This window comes from Dermochelys coriacea, chromosome 2 (assembly GCF_009764565.3).
Source record: "Dermochelys coriacea isolate rDerCor1 chromosome 2, rDerCor1.pri.v4, whole genome shotgun sequence".
NCBI lineage: Eukaryota > Metazoa > Chordata > Testudines > Dermochelyidae > Dermochelys > Dermochelys coriacea.
Window position 1 is genome coordinate 60502171 of NC_050069.1, and position 27918 is coordinate 60530088.

The window sequence follows — 27918 nt, forward strand, 5'->3', positions numbered from 1 at the left end:
TAAAATGTGTTTGAATTTCTTCATGCTTTTACTAGTTTACTTTTTATTAGTGACTCCTGTCCCTCTGAGGGTGCAGAAGAAAATTATACAAAATCCTTTGACCATCAGTGACTTCCCCCCCGCCAGGGAATGCTTATCCTAGCTCAACCCACCCCTTACAGTTTCTCTCCTAGGCACAATGGTCCTGGTTTTTAAATAGTTTAGGTGAGTAATTGAGCGTGCAAAATGTGTCTAACTTGCATATGCAAACTGTAGATTTGTGTGCAGTTACCCAGTTTGTACATGTAGTTTCACTAGGTGCATGGCTATACTCTTAAAAATCTGGTCCTTGTGCCAGTGATCTTCCTTTGGAAACCTACGGCCCAGGACCGCAAAAAAGATTAAAGAAACCAAATTTTAAAATACTTTCTGCTTTCTCTATTTTGTCCCCACTATGGGCAGGACATATGATTTTATTGATTTTTTTTTTAAATATCAAGACAGGGTTATTAAACAAGGTCCACAGTACACTTTAGGAACTGGCTGCCCTCTATTCAGTTTTCCCTGGTCCTGTCATTCAGGCTATCTGATGCCTGCAATTCTAGCTCAACTCCCATTATGAAATTTCCCAGTTCTCTTTTGGACTTGCTGCTCGGTGGTGGAGTTGTGGCATCAACTTCTGATCAATACTTCTGATCAATACTGATCTTCATACTTCTGTTGTGCTTGTCCTGTTATCTATGATCCTAACTGCTCAACTACTATGAGGCTTCACTGGATCTGAACTGCTCAGTTTCACTGCTGTCTGTTACTTCAGCGGTTATTTGCTGTGTGGTCTACAGCTTGGCTGTGCATTGTGAGAAAAAAAAATACATCCTTCTGTTTGTTTTAAACCTGCTGCCTATTAATTTCATTTGGTGCCCCCTAGTTCTTGTGTTATGAGAAGGAGTAAATAATACTTCCTTATTTACTTTCTCCACACCAGTCATGATTTTATTGACCTCCATCATATCCCCTAGTCATCTCTTTTCCAAGCTGAAAGGTCCCAGTCTTTTTAATCTCATACGACAGCCGTTCAATACACCTTATCATTTTTGTTGCTCTTTTCTGAACCTTTTCCGAGTCCCGTATATCTTTTTTTTGAGATGGGGTGACCACATCTTCACACAGTATTCAAGAAGGGGGTGTAACATGGATTTATATAGCGGCAATATGATATTTTCTGTCTTATCTATCCCTTTCTTAATGATTCCCAACATTTTGTTTGCTTTTTTGACTGCCACTGCATGTTGGGTGGATGTTTTTAGAGAATTATCCACAATGACTCTAAGTTCTCTTTCTTGAGTGGTAACAGCTAATTTTATATGTATAGTTGGGATTATGTTTTCCAATGTGCATTACTTTGCATTTATCAATATTGAATTTCATCTGCCATTTTGTTGCCCAGTCACCCAGTTTTGAGAGATCCTTTTGTAGCTGTCTGCCTGGGACTTAACTATCTTGAGTAGTTTTGTATCATCTGCAAATTTTGCCATCTCACTGTTTAACCCTTTTTCCAGATCATTTATGAATGTGTTAAATTGGACTGGGCCCAGTACAGACCTCTGGGGACACCACTATTTTCCTCTCTCCCTTCTGAAAATTGACCATTTATTCCTACCATTTGTTTCCTATCTTTTAACCAGTTACCAATCCATGAGGGAACCTTCCCTCTTATCCTATGATTGCTTACTTTGCTTAAGAGCCTTTGGTGAGGGACCTTGTCAAAGGCTTTCTGAAAATCTAAATACACTTTTTCCACTGGATCCCCCTTGTCCACATGCTTGTTGACCCCCTTAAAGAATTCCAGTAGATTGGTGAGGCATGATTTCCCTTTACAAAAACCCTGATATTACTGTGTCCCATTGATTATCCTCTCTGCCCCCAAGCTAAGTAGAAGAGAAGGTACAACAGGTAAAAACAGCCAGCCAGACAGGGGAGTACAAGGAAACAATGAGGCAATACTGATCTGCATGAGCGGTTATTTGTTTTTGTTAACACCTGTTTAACTCGTAAGACTCATAGATTAAATTTAGAAGATTCATTCGTAGCCCCATTAGTTAAAGTTTGAGAGCTCACAGCAAACATCTGTGTCCTAAAACATCCTCCCTGTATTGGGACAGCAGTCTTCCACATGGTCCCTCATGGCAACTGGTATCTCTGCAGCACCATGCCTCAGTTTACTCTTTTCATGCCTCCTTAATACACTCCTGTGATAAAGTGGGAATGTTCTTAAAGTTTTGTCTGAATACTCTGTGTGTGCTTCTGTTTCCCCTATGTGTTACTCAAGTGTCTAGATGGTGAGATAAGGGTATGTGATCCTTGCAGAGACCCCTAGAGGGCCGGTGTGACTGCTGACTGGATGCCTGGACACAGACAATGGCTGACACTCTGTATACTGGCAACTGAAGGCCAGGTCCATCCTGTGCAAGAATCAGCTGGAGGTGTTGGAGAACAAAGTGAGAGATGGAGGCCAGATGATCTGTTTGCCCAGGAAAGAGACAAAAGGAAGGAGGAGGGCAGCAGCGTGTGACTGAGGCTGGGCTGCTGGAAGCTGGTCAGTCTCCTGGTTTGGGACTCAGTGGGGAGAGCCCAGGGCTCTGCACGCCCCAAACGCCCGATGGACTTTCCTGTAACTTCCTAATTTCTGTGCTAACAAGATCTGTTCTATGTAGTGTTCCAGATGACTAATAAACCCTGTTTTACCTCGCTGGCTGAGAGTCACTGCTGACTGCAAAGTTGGGGTGCATGGCCCCTTTGGGAGGCATGTAAGGCTTCCCCAAGTGTCCCATTCAGGTGGACTCACTGCAGGGAGCTCAGAGCATGGAACGGGGTGCTGAGTGCTCCAAGATCAGACCCAAGGAGGCACTGAAGCCCAGGAGGCTTGTCCTAGTGAGACTGTGCCCTGAGGGGAATCACACTGCAAGAAGGTCCTGTCTGACTTCATTCAGAGCAGTTCCAGAGCACCGAGTCTGTGCACTCCATGACAGCTCCGCACATGATACTCTCTTTAAACACCTCTTCTTAGGGCCTTGGTTTATAAATATAAAAGTTCAGAACAAAATTCCATAATAATAAAATGATAGATAATAATAAGTAAAGTCTACAAAGTTCAATTTAATTCCCTATTTTTAGCAGGCCACTCACAGCCCTTCCTAGCTGGAGTCTTCATTTCTTCTTCCCTAAAGTCTGCTCTTGGCAGCCTGTCCCAGGCTTCTGTTCTGCTTGCATTCCAAGCCAGAGGTTCTTTCAGGCCCAAACCCTTACCCCATCAAAAACCTCCTGCAGGAACCACCTTATTACTGTGGCTCTTTTGCAGTCTGTGCCACAGCTTCCTTTCCTTGTTTTCTGTTCCCCTGCTTCTACAGAGACCAGCTCTTTGTAGAAACCAGCTGATCTCTTGTATCAGGCCCCATTGCAAGCTGTTAAAGAGGCACAGGTGCGCTGGGCCAGTTCCCTCTTGAATGAATAAGGTGAGTGGGATTTAGCTTTCTGTGTTGATTAATGCAGAATGAGGAGATGAATTTATTTTTTGGACTCTAGAGTCTAGGACTTATTTTAGAGTTGCTGTAACAAGGGACTCGGGCTGATAGCCCGGTTAAGTGCATCACATTCTGACTTGGAAATAAAGTATTCATTGCTTTTGTGAAGTTTCCCTGAAGGTTACTCGGGGATTTCAGAGTTCTTAAATCAAAGTTTCGATATTTGACTTAGGTTTTGGAAGTGCTTATGAACATGGCTGGGGAACTAGGTGGGCTGAGCTTTCTTTGGTTTTTAATTGCTTCTTTAATATAACATTCCCTTCAGTAATCTGAATATAGTTTTTTTGGACAACTGGCAAAGACTGTGGTGTTTGCTCTTATCCTTAAAGCAGTGTTTCCCAAACTTGGGATGCCGCTTGTTCAGGGAAAGCCCCTGCCGGCCGGGCCAGTTTGTTTACCTGCCGTGTCTGCAGGTTTGGCTGATCATGGCTCCCACTGGCTGTGGTTTGCCGCTGCAGGCCAATGGGGGCTGCGGGAAGCAGTGCAGGCCAAGGGACATACCAGCCACCGCTTCCCACAGCCCCCATTGGCATGGAGTGACGAACCGTGGCCAGTGGGAGCCGTGATTGGCCAAACCTGCGGACGCGGCCAGTAAACAAACTGGCCCGGCCCTCCAGGGGCTTTCCCTGAACAAGCGACGTCCCAAGTTTGGGAACCACTGCCTTAGAGGATTTAGAGTAATAAAGGTTTTTATAATGTTGGTTAAAGACATCAGCAGTCTCTGGGCTGGACTGTGACTAGCCCTGTATATGGATTCAAGGGAAGGGTGGGAGGCCTCCGAAGCTCTGCAAGGGTAGGGGAGTTGAACTGCCTGGTAGCTCGAGGGCGGGATGGGGGAATCTCCATGATGAAAGTGTGCATTTGAAATTCTAAGAGTGGGAATTCAGAAGAGTTTTCTTTCCCCTTTGCAGGTGTTTTTCTGTAAAAGATAATCTGCAAAATAATGTAGATATGGAGCTCACTTTTTCTAAGAATAAGGTCTTTGTCATCTGAATGGGGCTTCTTTTAGTGAATCAGATAAAGTTAAACTATTGTTCTGCGATGTATTATTTCATACTAGTTTTCATTTTTATTTCTACATATACTTTTTGTTTTATGTAGTTAGTGATGTTTTGTGGGATTTATACACTTGTCTTAGCTTTGTGACGTATTATCACAAGGCACTTTAAGCAATTAAAGTAAAAATGCCCAAAATGTGTTGCTTTCAGTAATTGGGTTCTAGAAAATAGCAAAACATTGGAAGCAGAGGGCAAAATTCTGCCCTCAGGTTCATCTGTATCACTCTCATTGACGTCAGAGTTATTTGCATTTATATGTCTGAGAGCAAACTTTCTCCCAAAGTGCTTTTCAAAGTCATAATTCCTTACATGCGGAAATATGCCTCCTAAGTTTAAGAAAGTGTATGTTGAGCGTTCCCTTACTTGTGCATTTAACTAGCTATTGACACTGCCAGTCCCTGCCCACTTTTTTACACTTTTACTTAGGGATGAAATGGATTTCATGCTTCTTGGCACCATGTGGAAAATGTTGAAGTGCAATTTTGCTTGCAACTTAGGCCTTGATCCTGCAAACACATGCATGATTAACTTTAAGTGTTTGCAGGAACCCCCCTTTGTATGGACATTCTTTAATCAGTTTAAGAATGACTAAAGCTGATTCATCTTAATTCAGTTACAAATTTAAGAGTGTCATTAGGCTGATTTAACTACATTGATTTAGGAGCCCCACAAAGAAATTGCACCAATATAAATCAGTGGATTTAGCAAGATGTCTTTTTTTTTAAATTTAGCTCTATAGTATATATCCAGCCAGGTTGGATTATAGGCAAATATTTATATGTAGGTATAAAAGGAGAAATCCAGATTTTTTTGGGGAGGAAAAAAGAATAGTATTACATAAGAAACATAAAAACAGCCATAGTGGGTCAGACCAATGGTTCAATCTAGCTTAGTTCCTTGTCTTCCAACAGTGGTCAATGTCAGGTGCTTCAGAGGAAACGAACAGAACTGGCAAGCATCAAGTCATCCATCCCCTGTCATCCACTCCTACCTTCTGGCAATCAGAGGCTAGGGACATTGAGAGCATGGGGTTACATCCCTGTACATCTTGGCTAATAGCCACTGATGGATCTACCCTCCCTGAACTTTCCTAGTTCCGTTTTGAACCCCGTTATAGTTTTGGTATTCACAACATCCCCTGGCAACGAGTTCCACAGGTTGACTGTGTGTTTTATTATTTATTATGTATTGTTTTATTTCTATCTGAAAAGAAAGATAAAACAGATTCCCTAGAGCTAGGGTGATCGTGACAAGTTGGCCATTGCTTTCAGCTGTCAGGTTAAATGAATGAAGTGTCTGATAAAAAGTCCCTGTAAACACTGGGGTAGATTATCTTGGGGTAGCCTCTTTAGTTGTTTCAAAGTTCTGGTCAGAATCTGAGGGAGGAGAGATATCCCAAAGATATAGCACTGAATTAATACGAATTTCTTCTTTCCTTTGTTGTCTGTTCTGGATATATGGACAGAAACTGGGGCAGTATGCCTTGTTTTATAAACCCAGTCTTAGCATTGTGCACATATGTATTGAGTCATATGGAACTATGACTGGTCATAATACTTTTTACAGTAATTCTTTATCTTTGTGGCTCAGTGAGAGACTTAAAGCAAGTGGCATTTTGGTGGCAATATCTTTAGAGAACTCCACTTCAAAGTAAGTAACCTATTTTTACTTAGTTTGCTTGGACTGATTCTTCCGTCTTTAGTGACATCGTAATCATTTTCTCAGGAACCAATTTTGGTGTTATAAAGTATGACCTCAACCGGAGAATAAGCAGTAGAAGCAGTTTAGAAACAACAGTTCTTTAAACCAGAGCTAGGATGCTGTCTTGGTCCAAATAATGAATTCCTAGTAATAAATTAGGAAGAGAAAATATAAGATACAGCGTTTTTCATGTGGCATCAGCCAGTCCTTAGACTTATTTGCATATAAGAATTTAACATTCAGTGTTCTGTAATAGAATGGTAAAGCTGGAACATTCATCATTAGTCCTTTAGTTTGTGCAGTAAGCATGTAAAATTCAGTATGCTTTATTTGCCTGAGACTCATGTCTTAATTCATCTTGTGCTAAGTGGCAGAAAATATTTTCTATACAAAGATCAAGGATCCCTGCTGACATAGTTTAGTTGCTCCATTTATTATGTTGAGTGGAATGGCTGGTTTGATATACCTTTTAAGTCAGTGTAATGCTGATACATTTTGAAAGGAAATGATTTAAAGATTTTAACTGTATGTTATCTGAATTGTAACAATGCTCACAGCATTGTTTCTTCCTGAGGGAATAACTGAATTTGAAAAAGTGTTATAAACACACAGAAATGTTTCGTGTGTGCTTATGGAGAAAAGAAAAAAAGTTAGCTGAACAGGTGGAGGTAGGCTGGAACGCACAGGAGAGAGTGAGCAGGGCCTCTGCTGCATGCTGCACCGTTTTTGGAAGCCATTCTGCCCTTGTCCCTTGGGGTCTGGTCTCCATGAATATGAGGGAATGGGAAGGGGCAGGGTCTGGAAGCAGCTGTTACACCTGCAGCGCTCCCCTAGTCACCTCTGCTCTGAGCATAATTAAAATGTGCTATTCACCTGCATTAGCCTTTGGGAGGGAGGTGTTGCATAGCCATGTTCATTGTAAGGGTATCTGAGTATAGATTCTCCTGTGGAAAATATCTGCTATCTGGTGTGACCATAGTGAAGAAAAATGATCTTCAAAAGTATTTTTATGGCTGCAGGGGTCATAATCTCTTGCCATAGTGATATAGCAGCATACCTATAGTATGTGGGGGAACTCCATTATAGGCAAGGGAATCATCCCAAATATGCCTCCAAGTGGATGATGAAGTTTTAACAACGGGCTCCTATGAGCTCCTGGGAGACCCCTCCAGAACATTATTATCCCAGCCACATCAATGGGATTACCTGTGTATTCAGCTTGCTTCTGTAAGGGGAACAGCATCTGCATCCCCATGTCTGTCTCCTCCGCTGTGAACAGTCCTGGTTGAAAAATATCAGACAATATTTAATACTAATATATATATATATAAAAATAATCAGACAATATTAAATGTCTTTATATATTATATTTTGATATCAAAACAGAGTTTTTGCCTTATTGAAATTACAGCTCAATAGTTCTGTATTGAAATTTTTCAAAATTTTTGTTTCACAAGAAATTTTGGCTTTTCATTTAGATTTGGAATGAAAAAAAATTGAAATGTTGTAATTTCCTTTGGAATGGAACTTTTGTTTTCCAGCCAGCTCCAGTTATCAGTATGCTGCCATGTTACTGTGTGCTTTATTAACTCGAGTCTTGTAGAAAATTGTCTCCAGAAGCAAAGTTTTTTAATCAGGGAAGCATGGACTTCACAGCATGGACTTCACAATGGCACCATTTAAAAGTGAATATATTACACGCATATTCATAAAGAATAGATAATGATGTGGTGTAGCATTATTTTCTATTAATATCCTTTTCCCTCATTTCCAGCTAATTACTCTCATACAGGCCAAATTGTGAATGGTCCATTACAGTTGGCCCATGGTATGCAAAATTGCAGTACTTGTGCACAGAGGCTACTCCATGCTAACAACTCCTAGGGCACAAGCCACCAGAAAAGGGGTAAGGCAATGGCCCCACCCCCCTCAGCAATGGCTCAGACTCCTAAAGAGTGACACAGGGGGCATGTTTTCTCTGTGAATCAGGGAGCTCTGGGAGTCATTATACTTCTCTGAGCATAGTGTGACTCCATACAACTTCAAACAGAGGGCAATAAATAGCGGCCATAATCATGCCCTCAATAGAAAAGGCAGCTAATTTTTGTAGATTCAATTTTTGATTTCAGTGAGAGCTATGCAGAAGACATTATAAAGAGTAGATGAGTTATGGGGTCAACACAAATAGAGAGTGGCTCCATAAATGGCTTCTTCATTATGCCTTTTCAAGATGGTCTGCGCTTTGGAAAAGAGCCTTAATCTGTATTTGTGTAATACACAGATTCAAAACTAGCTCTTCTACCACAAAGAAAGAGATAATATTATTATTTTATAACATAGGTATTTAGTTGGTGACTTGAGAAGTTTAAAGATAACCCGCAAATATAAACAACTATAAAGATTAGGGTTTTGAGGCTAAGAGACACATTCAGTCCATAATTAATTTAAACTAAAAAATTTTCTAAATATTGTAATATTCTTCTCTGTAATGCTGGATGCTTCCCTTCCAAGTAATATTTCAGCGTGCATGCTGTGACTTTACACAAGCCAGAGGACCCTGTGGGAGCAAAGAGGTAGCCTTCAGAGATTAGGTAAATCCAAATATTCTTCAAATATAAATAACTTGTAAATTTTATTTAAAAATGAAAACTGTCCCAAATTGCTTATTTTTGCAGAAAGTGTGGATTTACCTAATCTGTGTAAGCCAAGTCCATGTTCCCAAGGAGTTCTATTTAGTGCAGGTGGCAGTGAAGGGACCGTCTTCTCAACTTTCTTTGTATACTACTTGTACTACTCATATAATAGTGCTCCATGTTCCCAGAACTGTTGGATGTCTCTCTAGCAGAGATGGGCTGGCAAGGTAGAGCTCAGATAACAATTTGGAGGTAACATTAGTGTTAAATTATGGTTCAGGTTTTGGATTAGAGGCAAAATTAGGGCTAGGATTTGGATTAGATAGTGCCAAATTCTCATGAGTAAATTTTGGTCCACAACAGGACCAGAAATCTCATGGGACCAGATGTCCTTACAAGATTTCTTACATCTTGGGATGAGGTTTCAGCCTCATCCAAACTGAATCTGAAACACTGTTACTTTTTGGGGTTTTTTTTGATTAATGTTGAATCAAAACAATAAGTGTAGGTTCAGATCCAGGGGTTCAGATTTGAAATCCCAGAAATTCTAAGGGTTCAAATTGGAGGTACTGGTTTTAGTCCATCCCTAATCTCTGCTGATCCAGGTATGGAAAAATAATCTCTGCTAAGGAAATATTAACAAGTCTTGTGACAGAGTTTTATATATATATATATATATATATATATATATATATATATATATATATATATATAATATACACACACACCATTCTAAAACCCAAAAGATATCCTTGGAAACCCGCTAAAGTTAATTTCTCTACCTTTTATGTTCTCGAACAAATTTTCGTTGTTGGATAGTGGAAAATTTTAGGGTTTCTACTAGATGACCTTGACAATAGCATTAAGAGGCCATCTCCAAAAACATGATCTTGTATATCCTGCCATTAGTTGGACTTTTTTGTGCTGTGCAAATGATGAAGTCTTGGAGGGAACTGGTGAGGTCATTGCCAGAATTATAGCCTAGTTGGTGATATCTTTATCTACTTTCTTTGAGCTTCTCAGGGTTAGCCATCCAATTTGTTTTTATAAAGGTATTTTTTTAATACACAGATATTCTATCAGTTATGCAGAATAGGAAATCTGTGAAGAGCGTACATATTTCATTTTTTGCACTTGTTTCCTGATTAATTAATTTTTTTAAAAAAACAATTTTTTATTTATTTTTATATCTAAAGTGAACGCCTCACTCCAGTTGAATCAAGAAACCTCCCCAGTCAAGGCTGTGCATCATTGCAACCCTCCCTGGCCATGAAGAGCTGGATGGGATTGCAGTAAAAGACCATCATGGCTCCTCCTAGCTTGATGCTGAAATAGATGTTGTTTCACAGCAACTTATTCTTTAGAGATTTACCTTTAGAACCGGTCAGAAAATTTCATGTGGGAATTTTCTGATTTTTCCAAATCGAAACATTTTGCTGAGATGGCTCAATTTCAGTGAAGTTCCAATAATGCACTGCCTGGTTTTCTGCCAGCTTTCCTGCCTGGCTCTTTGGCAGCCCACTTGCTGGACTGCCTTGGAGGCAGGGACTGGAGTGCTTCCAGGATCTTCTGTTCTGGGGCAGCCCACCAGGTAGACTGCCTCAGAGGTGGAGTTCCATTCCTTTTCATGGAGAATTTCAAAATTTTAGATATTTTTTTTCCAAATTAGAAGGTGCAAGAACCTTGTAGTAGACAATTATGGAGTAACCTGCCTACTAGGCAGGTTTCTTCCTCACCCCCATCAATTAGTAATTGGCTTATATCCTGAAGCATGAAGGCTTATCTCTTATCTAAAAGGCACAGGATGTTTGATGCATCTTGCCAGTAAAATATATTTAGAGGAGTTTGGAACTTGTACAGTATACAATATCTCTAAAATACATTTGAAATTTTAGGCAGCATTCCCATCTCTAATGGAATGGAGGGTACATTGTTATTTTTATCTCTCCTGTACACTAGTTCTGCTTACGATTAAACCTTCTACAGAGTTACTAACCATGCATAATACAACTGCTGAGTAGTGTTGCTGCATTTCAGCATGCTGTATGTAGCTGTATTTCAGTGATGGAATTGGAGCTGGGCAAACACTGCAAAAATATTTTCCTTAAATAACTCTATACTTTCAGAGAACTGTTTGCAGTCAATCCAGAGGGGCAAAAAGGTTGAAGAAATATAAATAATGAATAAATTTGATGAAATCATTGTGCTGTTGCTGAAAAAGGGGCTCAATTCATTGCATAAATTATTCAGAATGAATTATTTGTTTGGCTCTGGTTGATATATACTGAATGGGGCAAATTCTGCTAATTTCTGGAGTTATTCCATTGATTTTAATGGTTACAAATTCTACTCAGAGTTTATGGTCTAATTAAGAGAGATTAAACAAGTGAGTGTGACAACTGGAGAGAAGGAGGAGAGAGAAGAAAGGAATTTATAGATTTATTGCAGATGAAGATTGAGAACTGCTGTTAGTCTCTCACTTTCATGAGCTTTAAATTCATTCACTTAAAAAAAGAAAATGAAGGGAAAAAGTGTACATCTTGTACCAAAAGGCTGTTCTGTTTAATTCGAATATTGCAGGTAAGATGAAGCCTGACAGACCAATGAGATAATATGGGCTATGTAGAATTAAGTCTGATGGTAACAGTTACATACTTGTTTGTTTATTCAAGGATCAAACAAATGAGCAATGTGTCAGCAAGAAATTGCTTAGTATTTAGAACAAAATGTAGTATTTAATAGCTTCAAGAACGCTGCATGTTTCTAAAATTCCAAATCAGTTTGGAGAGATTAAGAGCCTTCTGGGCATGTCATGATCTCTTTGTAAGACTCAAGGCATTACATAGTCCAAATTGTAAGTAACAAGAAATTTGGCAAAGTATAATTATTTTTAATCAGGGTTCCATAAATAATAAAGATGTTCTGTTTAAAGAAAAGAAGTTAAGAACTCTAATAAGTCTATTTAATCAATTTGCAGTGTAAAAGCATTCCTGTCTTCTGTATAGGCAGTACTTAGCCGGAGGACTAAATTCTGCTATTGGGCCTATAATGAGGATCTCAGATAAACAAGCTTCTTTTTTTCCACAAGAATGTGCTCTTTCATCAATCTCATCTTTCAAATCATAAGATGAAAACATACAAGTTAGTTGGATTTAATCAGGCATATTTGGTAATCTTTTTGTATTTTTTGACCTGTGAGATGAAGTATGAATTTGGGGCTCTCTCTGAGTAGGTGATATGCTATATGAATAAGCTATTGAATCAGACATGTTTATTGTAGGAGAAGCTAGTAAAAAAGCCTGTAGTTAAGGTTACCTAACCCTTTACATTATAAGACCCTGTTTTTCAGTTGCTTGTTACTTTGCCAAACTTTAACTATTTGAATTAAAACTTTCTATATCTGGTGTCTGCATTGGGATTCATTTTTTCTGGACAGCTTCAGCATCCAAACTGTTCAGGGGATGCGTCAGGGTTCCCATGGAAAATAGTTTGTGATCTTGTAATTAAGGACTATATCATAATGCATATGTGCAAGGAGGCCAAATTAAGGTTGCCTAGGCAAGTTTAATTCCGACATTTCAAAATTTTTGAGATTTTGACTTTGTAACCTTAATATTCTTTTATTACAGTTTTTAATGAAAATGTAACTATTAGTATGATATTTGATTATGTATTGCCTTATGTTATGTTATTTTATATTTATCTGGTCACAATTGGTTTTATTTTTGTACTTGTATTATAAACTTTGTAAAATGTTAATACAAAGGATATAAAAAAATACAAGAAACATTTTCAAAATGATTACAGAATCAAATATCTATCTGAAATACTCCTACACAAAATGCATAATCTGATCTGAAAGAATTAGAAAACAAAGCTTTCTCACATTTTACTTATCTATCAACCCCAATGTCCAGTGTGTAGATCCCACCCCTTGAAGATTATAGAAGCTGTTATTTTGAAGACTTTTGGGTGCCAAAATTCCCTCCGTAAAAGGCATGTAACCTACATTCTGTATCAGTGAATGTCCTCTCCTAAGCATTCTCTAATGAAGCATGTAGACCTGGCTCCTTGGCGCTAACAGAATGGAAACTGAACATTTAAACTGGTTAAAATGTTTTGATAACTTTTCTGATCTTCTGAAATCCATCCAGAAGGAACTCAGTTTTTAGTGAAGATAAAACCCTGGGCTTTCAGCAACAAAAGGACAAATCCTTACCACTTGTGCTAAAGTGATAAACTTTACCATCAGTTCTTACCATTGGAGCTGTAATGGTAAATTTACTTCACTAACTACTGGAAAGCAGCAGACTATTATTTTCTGTGTGGGCCAGCTGCTAGAGGAACATATGTCCCCATGCCCTTAACCAGTGTATTACATGTACTACCAGATGTAATCCACCTTCATGTTCCCATAGAAGGGATCTGAACTAGTCAGCAGTTAAGATCGGCATTGCCTTTTTCCTCTTTTTCCACAAGGACCTGATTTTCTGCTCCCTGTGGATTTGAGTGGCAACATTAGGGGCCTAGAGGAAAAAGGGATCTTTTATCTCACCATCTGTTGCCAGGTTCCAAAGGGCACTTAAATGACTGAGACTGGCCTGAGCCTCACACATTCCAAACTTGAACCTTCAGCTTAGTCCTCTGAGCAATCACGAAACCACCCTTTGTATTCATTGCAGTAGAGACCTTTGTCCTAAAGTTTATCAGTTTGTATCAACAACAGTACCTTACTTTGTGGAAACGTACTTCGACATTCTACTTGAGACAAGACCTTTCACTGCCTTCCACTTGACATCATTCAGTTCCAAGAAAGTGAAGTTTCATTCCTAAGATGTTAGAAGAATGATTAAGTACTAGCTCAAAAGGATAAGACCTTCCAGAAAATGAGGACTATTTTTGTTCTCTTTGGCAGGCACAGAAGTCTCAAAGTCTCTAAGCGGGCATATTTGAGTGGGTCAAGTTCTGATATAAATAGACTGGGTAAATAGAAATCGTATAATTAAGATATGCTCTACAAGATGCATAGCAACAACATGCACATCTCATGTAGAAACCTTCAAGACCAAATTTTAATTAAGAAAGTTAAAGTATGATTTGTTGGATCCTGAAAGCTTCTATGTCCTACTAATTCTCTCTCTCTCTACCTTCCCTGCCCGATGTTGTTCTACTATTGAATGGTAGTGCGGCCTAGGGGGAATAGAGTACAGGACTGGAATTCATAAGTCCATGGGTTCTCTTCCTGACACTGACTGGCCTATTGGATGACTTTTGCCATTCTGTACCTCAGTGTTCTCTTCTGTAAGATGGGGATAATGGTACTGACCTCCTTTGTAAAACACTTTTGTGATCTACTGATGAAAAGCGCTATAGAAGAGCAAACTATTGTTTATTATTAATTCCCAGTAGCTGTTCAGATACAAGACAGTGTCACCTCATCTACCTGGTGGAGGGCAAATTACCAAGCAGCCATCTAGATTGATGGATGAATATAGTATGAGACATATATAGTAACAAAACTGTCCTATACAAAAGGAGTGCTTTTAAATAAATCATAATAATGTATTAAATGTAAGTTGGCTAACTATACCAAATATACAGATGTGTATATTTAAGCACTACATGTGTTGAAACTAAGTCCCAGATGCACAAAGATATTTATATGCCTAATTTCCATTGAAATGAATGAAAACTAGGAGCCTATACTTTTGCAGGTCTGGGCCTAAATTCCATGCATACATTTGGTCAGTTATAGACATGTAAGTTGGGTGCAATTTTCTTGTTGAAAATTTCACTCATCTGTGAACATAATGGAATGGATATTGTCCAGTTGTCTAATGTGACAAAGGACTGCACCTACAGCATTGCAAAACTTGCTTTTGAATGTGGAGTGTCACATGCTAACATCCTGGGCTCTAGATTCAAACGGAATGTAGGTATGATGGCACTGGGCATTACCATGCCTAGCTGTCAGGTGCTTAGAAAATCACTAGGATTCACAAAGCCTGAGTTTGGCTCATAGACTCCCCATACAGTGAATGGGGAGATATAGGCACCTCAGAATAGGATTCCAAAAGCCAGCATGCTAGGTGGCTCCTTGTGTAAACTAGCCAATGGGAGATGCTAAAGTAAGGGATATGTACTAATTCCTGCTCTTGTCTTGGAGATGTTTGCTTAAATCTGGGCTGCTGGGAGGCCCCACATTCTGCATGAGATTCTCAGATGCAAACCCTCTCTTGGCATTAGGTGTCCATGACATTTTAGCAAGAAGGCTGGAAGGGGTTGGGGAGGAAGACCTCCCTCAGAACTTTTAGCCCAGTGATTAAGGTACTCATCTAGATGCTGGAGACCTCTGGTTTATGTCCCCCTCTGCATCTGATCAGACAAAGAGATTTGAACTGGGATCTGAACCCCTGGGCTATAGGATAGTCTGATGTGGGGAATCCCTCAGTCTCTCCTGTTGTGCCTGTTCCATTGTGGATAACTCATGAAAGAATATTGGGCGAGAGAAGAGAGAGTGCATGTAAGCGTGAGAATGAGTCTATAGTCTGGTGGTTGGAGCATTCACGTGGGGGATCCAGCTCCTCTTCTCTAATGATTTATGTTTTTAATTATTTAGCCACAGTGGAAAAGCTTCAATGGGAGAGACTGGGGGAGTCCCCTCATTAAAACATCCTAGAGCCCAGTGATTAGGGCATTCACCTGAGAGGTGGCAGATCCCAGTTCAAATGCCTTCTTCCTCTGAGGTGGAGGGGGTAGTCTCCCACATCCAATGTGTGTACCCTAACCAGTGGCCTAAAAGTTATAAGGGAGATGCTCCTTCTCTCCTCCCACCAGCTGCTGCTTTGGGTAAGCTTGCCTATAGGGGCCCCATCCGGTGGGCAAGCTCTGAACACACTTTCCACATTGGGTCTGGCAGGCGAGAGAGACGGAAGGACACCTATCTTCTCCTGGTTCATGCATCACACTGGGGCTTAGGCATCCAAACTTCTGGCATGGGGCTGCAGTGTACACGCTCAGAGGAAGAACCGTAGGTGCCTAGGCAACTTTCACTGCAAAAATGTTGTCTTTGTGATTTTTAGGCCCTACAGGTTTTGGAAGTGGCTGAGTGAGGGTTTTGTGAATTCTACTGGGGCCTGATTCTGGAATTTAGACACCTAAGTGGCAGATAGGTGCCTATGTCCTTTGGTGAATTAATCCCCAATTTCCTGTTCTGCAGCATATTTTTTAAATATAAAGAATTATTGAAATGCATGTTTATTATTAATGCATGACTCAGTATGACCTGATGTATTGTTTTTCTCTTGTATTTTTGTAGCCATCATGTATGTAATGGGAGCACTTGGTCCTGCCGCAGGATATTTACTAGGAGGAGTTCTTATTGGTTTTTATGTTGATCCTAGAACAACTGTTTATATTGACCAGAGTGACCCTCGATTCATTGGAAACTGGTAAGAATCAACTGTTTTTCAACACTGACTATGAGTTATCAGTGGAACAGGTCCCAATCATTCATTGGGAAATACAAGATATCTCGACTGCCTGTTGAAATATGTAGAAAGGAAGCCAGGAGAGAGACAGTAGCTAACAGTTACTGGATCGCCGTAGGATTCAGCATTACAGACCTAGCAGGCAGGTCTTTCCTATAGGCAGGAAAGGTTTGCTATTGATAGACACAAACACATACTATTAAATGGATACAATGACACCATCTTCCTACTGCTGCAGGACTCCTTTGGTGCTCTGCATATGGTACAGAAAAGGTAGGATGAAATACCAATACTATACAGCACAGCAGCAGCATACCTAGAGGTATGGGGTCACTGCTCTCACACTGAGGCAGGATCAGGTAGAGATCCAGAGCAGTGCTCTGTCCAGGGAAAAAGTAGTAGGATCACTTCAAATCATACCAACCCCATGTGCTCTTGTAAATTGTGCAGATGTGAGTAAAATAGGTATTTTTGTATTAGAAAATCATATTGAATAATTTCTTTGTATATTAATTATACATTTAAAACTGTGCTAAAGACATTCTCCAACCATTAAGTACTGTACTATTACACCTCTCAGCTCTTGTATCTCATATGACTGAGGATATGTCTACACTAGAGCTGGAAGGTGTAAATTCCAACTCAAGGAGACATATGTGGGCTAGGTCTAATAGAGCTAGAGCACTAAAAATAGAAGTCTAGTTGCAACAGCATGAGCAGCTAGCTGACTCGAATATGGAGAGGATTGTACTAGCCCCTCCTGCTGCTCGTATCACTCTGACTACACTCTATCTTTAGCAAGCTAACTCAATCCAAGTTAGTGCAGGTATGTCTCAAGCTGGAATTTACACCTTCTAGCTCTAGTATAGACATAGTTTGTGACTGGCTGGAACTCACAGAGCTAAAGATACAAATCATTAAAATCATTCACCAATAATTGGTGGGCACTTAGCTGCTGCTGCGGTATAACGGTTGTTATAGTTATGGAATATGTCTGGGAATATAATGACTTGGTGAGCATGTGGGAATTGCTTGGAAATCCCACATGCAGTCAAGTTCTGAAGCAAGTGCATCAGGCTTTGGCTGGACTTCCCAACGCAACTCATAAGCTGACTTGAAATTGCCATGAAGGCCTCAAATAAGTGGTCTTTGAAGATTTCGTAGTCCATTATCTCACCTGGGAGTGTACATTTTTGCATCTGAGCAACTGGTTTCCTTGCTGGTTCAGTTCAGTAGATAACTGCCGTAACCTTGAATCATTTTGTTGGTTCATATAAGTTAGAGATGAAGGGGCATGCCTATGTTTTACTGTTGTCAGATCCTTGATGCAGTTCCTCTCTGATTCTCAACTCCAACTTGGAGGTAAGGTGGAACATTCCTTCAGGCTCAGGTCAAAGCCTCAGCCAATAGATCAACAACTCTCAAATGTCCTCAGCATCAGTCTTGGACTTCCTGAGGCTTATTCTCACTACAAACACTATGTCACCATTTCCAGCAGGCCAAACCAAGTTGGAGCTGTGGTATAACCTGGTTAATACTTTCCAATATATGACTGCAGCCGTATCTTGGGTGTGTATATACCTAATTCTGACAACCCCTTCCTCCACAAATTAGTCTTGAAAATATTCCTTCTCTGGAATGTAGTAAAGCCCTTAGAAGATCCATTCAGGTTTTTTGTTTTGTTAGTTTAAATCCAGTGAAACAATGTTCAAGATAATGATCTTTAAATAGCTGTTAGACTGAATTTTCACTGTAGTGGACTAGAAATCCATACTCCTGAGTGCTATGTCAGTCATTCACTGTGTGACCTTGGGCTTAACCAGTCTGTCTTAGTTTTACTATCTATTTACTTCACAGAGGTGTTCTCTGGGTTAATTTTGTTATAGAAAAGTGCTTTGAGATCACTGAGTAAAAGGTATAAGTGCAAAATATGTTTAATTCTTAGCAATTCTTCAGGGCATGTTGAAGCTTATTTGGCCAGAGACATGTCAGAAATGATAGCAAGCCTCAGATTAGTACTTGTCAAATGATTTGCTGGGCACCCAAATGGGTATCTCTGTACTGTATAGTTTTCCAAAGTGGGGCATCATGTATCCACATTAGGCTTATATGTATTATGAAATCTGTTTTTGAGTAGAGTGGAGATTTACTCTGTCTGCCCTGTAGGTGTATATTTTTAAAGAGAAATTTCTATATTAGTTTTTCTGTATTATCTATTTGTTGACCGGTCTCTTTTTCCCAACTACATGAAAGAAAGTTTTTTTTTCTTATTAATGTTGCATTCCATGCCTTTTGCACTGGAATGTTGTTAATATCCGTTCTCCTTTTTTTCTATAAACAGTTTTTTCATTTCCTATTTCTATTCTGAAACATCCCTAGAACATTTTGGTTTCCAATAGTAGGATCTGTCAAAATTACTTACCCTGGACAAGAGAGAGATATTTTCAGAGGGAAATAATTTTAATAGGCTCTCATTCGTCCACCCATTTTACCTACAGAGATGGGGATATTTTGTTATGTCTTTTGTGTTACCATTTTGATGTTAATAGGAACTGACATGTAGGGTAAGTATTACATCTATTAGCAGGTATGCTCAAGTCATCCACTGGTGCGGAGGCTTAATGGCTTAAAATATTCAGTTATGAGAGTTCCATCCAAGCCACTTGTTGGAAGCATCAACAAAAGAGCAAAGAGATATTATAATTATAGAATACGAATTACTGGTAAGTAATGTTCCATAGAACAGGCAGCAGCACTGAAATGTCTCCCATATTACTTTACCAATGTACCTTAATTCTGACCTGGTAGCACTTTGAGCAAGAGTGTGTTTCTTTCTACATGCCCATTCATTATTTGGTTGATCTGATGAGACTGCCAAAACGTGTCATTTGTGATGGTGAAATTGGACTAGGTCACCAAAAAGCCATGAGATGGTCACTACTGTTTAGTGCCAAATTTGAACCAAAAATGACATAGAAGTAAAAGGCCAATCCCATCTGATCCCCCAGGATCTGCCTAAATCAATACATAATCCTTAATAAGTAGATTTCCATCTCAAGTCTATCTTGATCTGTTCATGGTATTGCAGATTAGCTGTTTTTCACTCCTTAAATACTGATTCAGGAATATTCCTGTTCAGGACCAAAGGCTGGTCTTTGAACTTTGGCTTCACAAGCTTCTTGACATTTGATTAAGTTCAAATAAACTTCTGTCCTGAAGCATTTACAGAAGTAATATGCTTTCCAACTTATCCACTGTAGAGAAACACTATTGAAAAAGTAGCTGGCAAATTATTATAAGACTGTAAAAGAACTTGGCCAGCTAGTACTAGGCAATTGTTTCTGAGCAATGTGTGTTTTGGTTCTTGATTCTGAACCCCTAAAATCAACCGGTGTTTTAAAAACGGATTTTAATGGTGTAGGATCATGTGCTCATTCTCTTGACACATTCATTAGTCCAGTTTCAGGGAGATCCAAAATGTAGCCATCCATGCCACTAACATCTATTTTATGGGGATCCAGAAATTTCCCCCAAGGAGGGGAGCGTCATTTGGGCAGGTTTTATTTGATTGAATTTCATCCCAAAATTCTAAGCATTTTGCAGTCCTTATTTCAGAGGTTTGATTTTTTTTTTCCAAAGTAGCGATACATTTTAAGATAAGGTTGAAGTTTAAGAAGAGTCACATTTGGGACCTGGCAGCCTCAACCGTCTCCCTTGAAGTAATGTACTGTCTCTGATTCTCTTTCTTTGCTTGTGTTAGAACTATGAAGTGGCTAAATCCACTTGTCATAGAAACCTAGGGGAAATTATATTAATAATCAAAATAATAATAAGTATGAAGATAATATTGCAGAGTAAATGTAACTATAGGGAGAAAGTGTTGGTTGCCGTGGATTCTGTTTTTTATTAGAAAAAACAACAACCCTTCCTTCCTTCCTTCCAAACATATATTATGCAGAAATGCAATTTGGTTTAGATATTATGAGGTCAACTGAATCCAGTAAGAGCCCTTCTGAGGACATCTACTGTTCTAACTCTTCATCTGAATTTCAGTAGAAATTCATTTTGCTCAGCTCATTGAATTCTGGGTTGTAAAAATCTTTGTAAAATGCATTGAATAAGTCTGATCTTCTAATGCTGCCTATCATTGTCTGTTCCACACAAGAAGTCGAAAGGAATTTCTCCTGCACTGTCTGGTTCTTTCCTAGCTTCCATTACTTTTGTTTGACCCTAGTACTTGTTAAGATACCTTTTGAGGTGTGCCCCATATCTTTATCCTTCAAAACTAAAAAAATTTCTATCTCCTATGTTCTAATTAATATAAATATCATTTGCCTATTCATTCCTCATTGTTAACATTGAAACGCCTTATCTCTTTTGTCTGTTGTCCAGTTCTTTGATATCTATCATGTAAGTACGAGATTACATACAGTGCTGCAGTTGTGTCATCTCCAGCACTTAGTATTTCACCCATAGCTACCTCCTGTGCTACAGCATGGCCAGAGGGCAGCAGGAGAGTGTTAGAAGGGAGCCTTATTCCCTGTAGAGGGAAGAAAGTTTGCTATAGTTTAATTAAAGCACCTGAAGCCAATTAAAGCACCAGAAGCCAATTAGAGCACCTGAAGCCAGTCACCTGATAAAACTCCCCTGTTCCAATCAGACAAGGGAAGGAGTTGAAGCAGAGTGGATTGGTATTGGAGAAGAGAGCAGTTTGGAGGGAAGCAGAGGAGAGTTTTGAGAAGTGCTGCGGTGGGCTAAGAAGACCAAGACCCTAGGTAAAGGGACACCTGGTTTGTGCAGGAAGGGAAGTAGCCCAGGTGAAGGAACTGCTAGTTCAAGTGATTTACCGCTATCCCTAGGGTCCCTGGGCTGGGACCTGGAGTAGAGGGCGGGTCCCGGGTCCCTCCCTCTCCAACCTCTCCTCTAGGACACTAGTGGGGCAGTTAATACCCCAGTTCAGGGGCGAGAAATGGTGCCCTGAACCCTTCCCAAGAAGAGAAAGTGTGAGACCCATCAAAGTAGTGCCGGCAATTTGCCACACTCCCCATTGATCCCCTTGATCAATGCTTTGTGTTTTGGTGGGTATGTCTACACTACAGCTGGAACTAGGTTTTCCAGCATAAGTAGGTAGATGCACTAGCATTGCTCAAGCTAGCGCACTAAAAATAACAGTGTAGCCAGGGGTAGCAGCTTGGGTTAGCCGCTTGCGTATGTACCCAGGGATCTGGCAGGTTCATACTCGGGCAGTTACCCAAAGCTGCACCTGTGCTACCCCAGCTATGCTGCTATTTTTAGTGTGCTAGCTCAAGCAAAGTTAGCACATGTCTGGGAACCCATGCAGGGAGCATGTTCCCAGCTGCATGTAGACATACCCTGAAATCCCAAAAGGAATTATTACTATATTTTGATGCACTGTACTAATTTATTCTCTGTGTAATAGTGCCTCCTAAAACTCCCATTTCTAATTCAAACTTCTCTATGTATTCTATTAGCTAAAAGGAGTGATTTTCTGTTTACCTACTATCAAAACTATGTAACCAAAACTTTCCATCACTTCATTTTTCCTACCCATTATGAAAGCTACCTGCACAGTTTTCTAGTGCCTGGCTTGTCCTAGCTCTAACCACTCTTGATCCCATTTTGCATGGCACACAAGTCATCACACATATGTGTATGTCAGATTAGGCCCAATTTAAAATTATATCCTGTATTTCTCTGTGCATTGCAAAAAGGGGGCTGAATGCTGTTTCCTTTATTCATGTAAATAGTCCTGTTGACTTTTGTGACTATTTTCCCATATGTACTGTATAATATTTGGTTCAGTGTCTTTATGTGATAAGTGCCGGGTCCCTAGGTGCAGGTGATGAACAGAGATGTGAAATTCAGCCCTACAAACAGTGATTTGAAGTGCAGGGGCCTGATGCTCCTCTCACACTGGCTTTATGCTGGTGTAACACCATTGATTTCAGTGGATCTGCTCTTCATTTACATCCATGTAAGAGGGATCAGAATCAGGACCAAAGACTTCAGTATTTTTTTGAGACCCATGTTTTCAGTAGGTTGGAGCAGTTCTGTTGGGCAAATTGTGGACTCCTTTCTTAGGGCTGGACTTCTTTATGGAAACACCCAGGTAGGGGACAGGAAACTTCACAATCTCTACGACCCTGAATAAACCAGGAGTCCACAAACCCTTTCCCCTTACTGCAGATCTCTTGAGATGAGGAAGGACCTCAAGAGCTGATCCTATATTCCCTGCTCTGGTATGGCTACCAGCTGGCAGTGTGGGATTCACCATCTGGCACCTGTCCCTAAAATCCCTTTCTGAGGAAGATTCCCTGCATGGAGGGCGACTTTGGAGAAAGTTAATAAAGCTTATGGGCTCCAGTCAGTGGCGGGGCTTATAGTGTGGCAGGCAGGGGGCGTAACACCCTCCCCTCCCCCAACCCACTGACCTTTATGTGTATTTGTGGTGCCTTTTCAAGCCAGTAGGTATAATTGAAAGTGGCACTACTGATGACTCATTGTCCCTCTTGGTTCTGCCACTGCTCAAAACCTGGCTCTGCTACTGGCTCCAGGGAGGATGATCTGCATTCCTGCAGCTGTTCACCTCCATCCTACACAGTTGATCCCCAGCCTTGCAAGACGCCTTTGTGTGATCCAGGGAAATGAGGCTGTGCTTTTCTATAAATGCTTGATCAAACCTGCTGCCTATGAGAAAGCAGAGATCTATCTGTGTATAAGGGAACCCTGGGCTTGGGTCTCCAAAGGTCCATTTTTTAATCTGGCAAATTCCCATTAATTTCAGTGGGAATTTGCCTGAGTTTGAGCTAAGTAAATCTGAATAAAGACCATGTCCTCAGTATTTGGTACGGTATTGTTGAAAGCAATAAACTGTAGAGAACACAAAAGTGACGTTATTGTCATATCAATTGATACTTTCTGAGTAATTGCTTTTAAAATTAAATTGAATGATGGTGGTGTTCTTAATAGATGCTCCCTTTGATTTCATTTTGCATTCAGTACCCCAGAAGAAGCTTTGTGTTGACTCTTCTGTTAATATTTTTACTGTTTTTCCAAACATTAGCGTGAAATATGGTTTTCTATCTAGTTACAGAAAGTGATGGCCACATAGTTTTCTTTGATATTTTTGTTCCACATAATGCATTAGCTCTCAACTGTTACTCGTATTTCCTCACTTTAGGTGGAGTGGATTCCTCCTTTGTGCCATTGCAATGCTCCTTGTGATATTCCCAATGTTTACTTTCCCAAAAAAGCTCCCACCGCGACATAAAAGGAAGAAGAAAAAGATTAGCTCTGATGACATTTCAAGTGATGATGATGTCATGAAAGAGAAAACCAACAGCAAAAGACAAGTGGATAGTTCAATTCCTGCTTCTATGGGATTTGGAAAGAATGTTAAAGGTAAAGCGTATATATTTTTTTAAAGGAGCACATGTACAGTATGGTTTAAGATCGTACACAGGGCTATATTCTGGACCTGCATGAATTTAACTGAGGGCAGAATTTGGCCATATTATACTTTTTGATATTAAAAAGAGAGAGATATTTTTGAGGAGAAAAGTTTTAATAGATGGTCTGTTTTTCTAATTATAAAGCACAGTTACGATTGGCATACAGAATGCTGAAAGCATAGTAATATGAATACCTTTTCCTTAAATTATCACAGTGTGTTTAATATTTAGCTGCAGAATGGTAACATATTTGCTTCGTTTTAACAAATGTCTTCTGTGCTGAGGAAAAAAATGAATAGCTTTTTTTCTACAGCTTTTTAACTTGGCTAAACCATATCTATCTTTACTTACTTATGACCTCCATTATCATAGTATCTGAGTGCCTCACAATCTTTAATGTAAAATAATACATCTTCACTGAAGCCATATTATTCTCATTGGAATAAAGTGCTCCTCTTACTTGTAATAGTCTGTCAAAAATGGGAAAAGGAATCCTTGCTCATCATCCTTTCTTATGTTGGCAATAAATTGTGGAATATTTTATTATTCCATACACATTTTTTGCCAGTTCGATAGTAAGTTTCTATGGGTCTACTTTCAGAGTGCTACTTTTCTGTCAGGTTCTGAAATCGGGAAATAATAATAATGCTCACTAAAGCAAATAGATCCACCAGTAATTATACTAGACTTACATTTTATTCAATAACACTATTAGTGTTATTGTCTAACCATTGTTGAAATGTAACTGGAAGAAAGGCAATTGTGTCACTTTTTAAAAAATGAGTGAATTTAGAGCTCATGAAAGAGAGATTGATAGCATAGGCTTAAGTAAGGCGTAATGTGGATGGTACAAGACAAGATTTCTGCTACAGTTCTGTGAATCCATCTGGGTCTTTATACTATTGCTGTTCTAATTTTGGGTACCTGTGAAGTGGCGGTTAAATGTGCCAGGTTTGTGGCATTTTTCTGATTAGCACAATGGGAACTATGAAGAAACCATGAAAGCTCCTGTCATTTGTGCCATTAGACAGAATTTGAACTCTGGACTCTAGAGCTATGCCTGCACAACAATTAAACACCCAGAGCTGGTCCATGTCAGCTGACCTGGGCCAGCTGCAGATGGAGCCTGAGCCTGAATGTCTACACTGCAGTTTTATAGCCCCGGAGCCCAAGTCAGCTGATCTGTGCCAGCTGCAGTTTGTTTGTTGTGTAGACATAGCCTAGGTGTATAGTTAGCACTGGACTGAATGGTACAATTGCTCTTAGTGTTGGTGACAGTCCTGAATTTTGATTACATATTTATTAATAATCCGTTCTTTCAACCATTTAATTTAGCCATTAGACAAGGGGTTAACCATACTAGTGGTATTCTCTAATTTAATTGTAAGGAGCATCTGCCCACATCTGTAGTAACTTTCTTTGCAAGGCATTTGCATCTCGCAGATGCGTATAGTTATAACAGCTGCAAGTCCTGGTAGTCTCTGTGGGAAAATTGATAAAATAATGGAAAGTCAAAAGGGCCATAATTGTGTTGTGTGCTGGTTGTCTTGGCAGCAAATAACTGGGGCATAACCAGATGTGCATAGCAAACAACACAGAGGTACAAGGTCACATTCTTTAGGACTTCCTTCATTTTGTGTCTCAATCAGAGGTGAGTAGTGATGACACAATGGTGCATTCAGAGGGGCTCAAAAGATAATGGATTCAGAGGCAAATAATTGGATGTAGTTACTTCTCTAGAGACTGTTATCCTCACAGCACTAGTGGCTTTTATTAGGTAAAATAGTTTTTGCAAGTCGATGTAGCCAGTTGGGTTTCTTTCTTTAGGCATTAGGGGCATGCCATTGGCAGAAGTAATTCTGAACTCTCTGGCTAGGTCCAGAGTGTGCCACCAGCTTGGGGAGGTCTGGGAAACATGTGCACGTTTCCTGTTACCAGCATGACATGCCAAAGTCTCTCAAACTTCACAATATTGAAGATGAAGGGCCTGTTCTGTTTGTACAGGCAGCTGGCCACAATAAAGAAGAAAAACAAATTAATTTTTTTAGAGAGATCCTTCCAGAAAATTACTCTGAAGAAATAACAACCAGTAGTTTCATATTTCCTTCTGTTTCACATACTCATCCTAACTACATATAACAATGGTACATACTGTATAGGGACCAATTCACAATTTTTTAGTCACTGAAAACATTAGTAAGTCACTCCAGTATTGGCCATTGTATTAAAAGTTTTCAGTTTCACCACAAGAGAGATTCACCATGTGGAACAATTAAGAACTGCACTATATTTTCGAGGTAAGAAAGATGTTGAACAAGTTGAGATTGCTCAAGGAAAAGAGATTTGCCTTAAATCATGATAGCTTTTCAGACAGGATGCCTCGAGTCAGGTGCCTAACCCATTCCTTGTAAAAACAGTGGCAGCACACACTCAAATCCATACAAGATGGCTGGGGAAGCCACATTTAGCCTTTAGCTCAGTGGCTAGGGAACTCACCCAGGATATGAGACCTTTGTTCAATTCCTTCTTCTACCTGATGAGGAGAAGGGATTTGAACATAGGTTTCATAGCTCTCAGGTGAGTGCCTTAATATATGGAATATGGGATATTCTGATGGGAGGGGGTCTCTCTATCTCTCCTCTTGAAGCCATTCCACTTTGTATAAAAAATATGTATTGCACCAGAGAGACAGTATGACTCTATAGTCCGGTGCTTAGGACACTCACCTCAGAGAGAGAGAGAGAGGCACTTTTTGAGAATGCCTACTGGATTGGGCCCTGCAGGCAGGATAGGTGTGGGAATGCTGATCTTCACGTGGTTTGAGAGTCCTGCTGGGGCTTAGGTGTGAGGTAGGCACTCAGTGCCTAAACTGAGGCATTGTGCCCAGCAGCATAAATATAGGTGCTCATGGGACTTTAACATAAAAAAATGTAAGCACCAGGATATTTTGGGAGCCTCCATAACAAGGCAGTAGCTGAGCAGGGGTTTTAAGAGTTTCAGTGGCACCTACATGATGGAGTTAGGAGCAGAAGTTCTTTTGTGGATTGAGCCCTTGGAAGCAAAACAAAACAAAAACGGTAAAGCACAAACACAATTTAAACTCTTGAGGAGAAGTCCAAGCCAGACTCAGAAGAAGAAATAAAAGGAATGGAGAAAAGAGAAAGTTGGGTATAACATATGAAGGAAAATAGAGTACTGTACGGTGTAAATATCTTGGGCCAGAGCAGGTGTATAATATATAAACCAAGGTTTGATGCCATAAGTGCCGATAAATCATGAACACAAACAGATGGACTCACAGTTTTCCTTTTACTATGTAGGTTGCATAATTACATTGCATGGCACTGTGCCTGCGTACCGTTCAGCAATTACCTCAGCTAAGCATTCTGTGCAATTAGATTAATTATCCTGCAGCTGGCACGGTATAGAAGGTAAATACTGTACTGAGTTTTAACATGCTATAAACTCCTCAGGTACATCAATTAAGTGGATTTATATCATCTCTGCTTTTCTTTCTAAATTATATGTTTTAAATAGAAATGGGCTTGGATCCAGACTTTGGCGTTTATACATCACCCAGTCCTCTGTTTCCAATCACTTTTGCAAAAGAGAATGGCAGCTTGCTGATAGCCCATTATATGTGAGGACACAGCAAAAGTTTCAGAATTGCTGGGTTAGATCTTGGTAGAGCCAGACTTCAGTCCTGCACCTAGAAAGAGTTCAATTTCATATTCTATAATGGGCAAATATTATTCTGCAAAAGTCAGAAGACAAGGGAGAAACACGCTACTGGCTCAGTGCCTGAGGTGTTCCACTAAAATAGCAAATGTCAGGAATTCAATAGACACTGGGACGGGGACTCAGGAGATTAGTATCTTAATTAAAACTGTCTTTAGATAGGTTTTTTCCTCAAAAGCATTTGATCAAAAAATCCGATTTAAATAAAAAAAAAATCCGATTTCATTGATTTTTTTTTTTATTTTTTTTTTTATCAACCCTGCCCA

General features: G+C 39.8%; 1 protein-coding gene across 2 annotated transcripts in view; it reads left to right on the plus strand.

Annotated features, from left to right (window-relative positions):
- Positions 1-27918, plus strand: part of SLCO5A1 (solute carrier organic anion transporter family member 5A1) — a 106820-nt gene that overhangs the window by 35217 nt on the left and 43685 nt on the right. For both annotated transcript variants that reach the window (XM_043507738.1, XM_043507739.1), the window contains exons 4-5: positions 16271-16403; positions 23644-23864. In XM_043507738.1, the coding sequence (XP_043363673.1) occupies positions 16271-16403; positions 23644-23864 (354 nt within the window). The remainder of the gene's footprint in view (positions 1-16270; positions 16404-23643; positions 23865-27918) is intronic.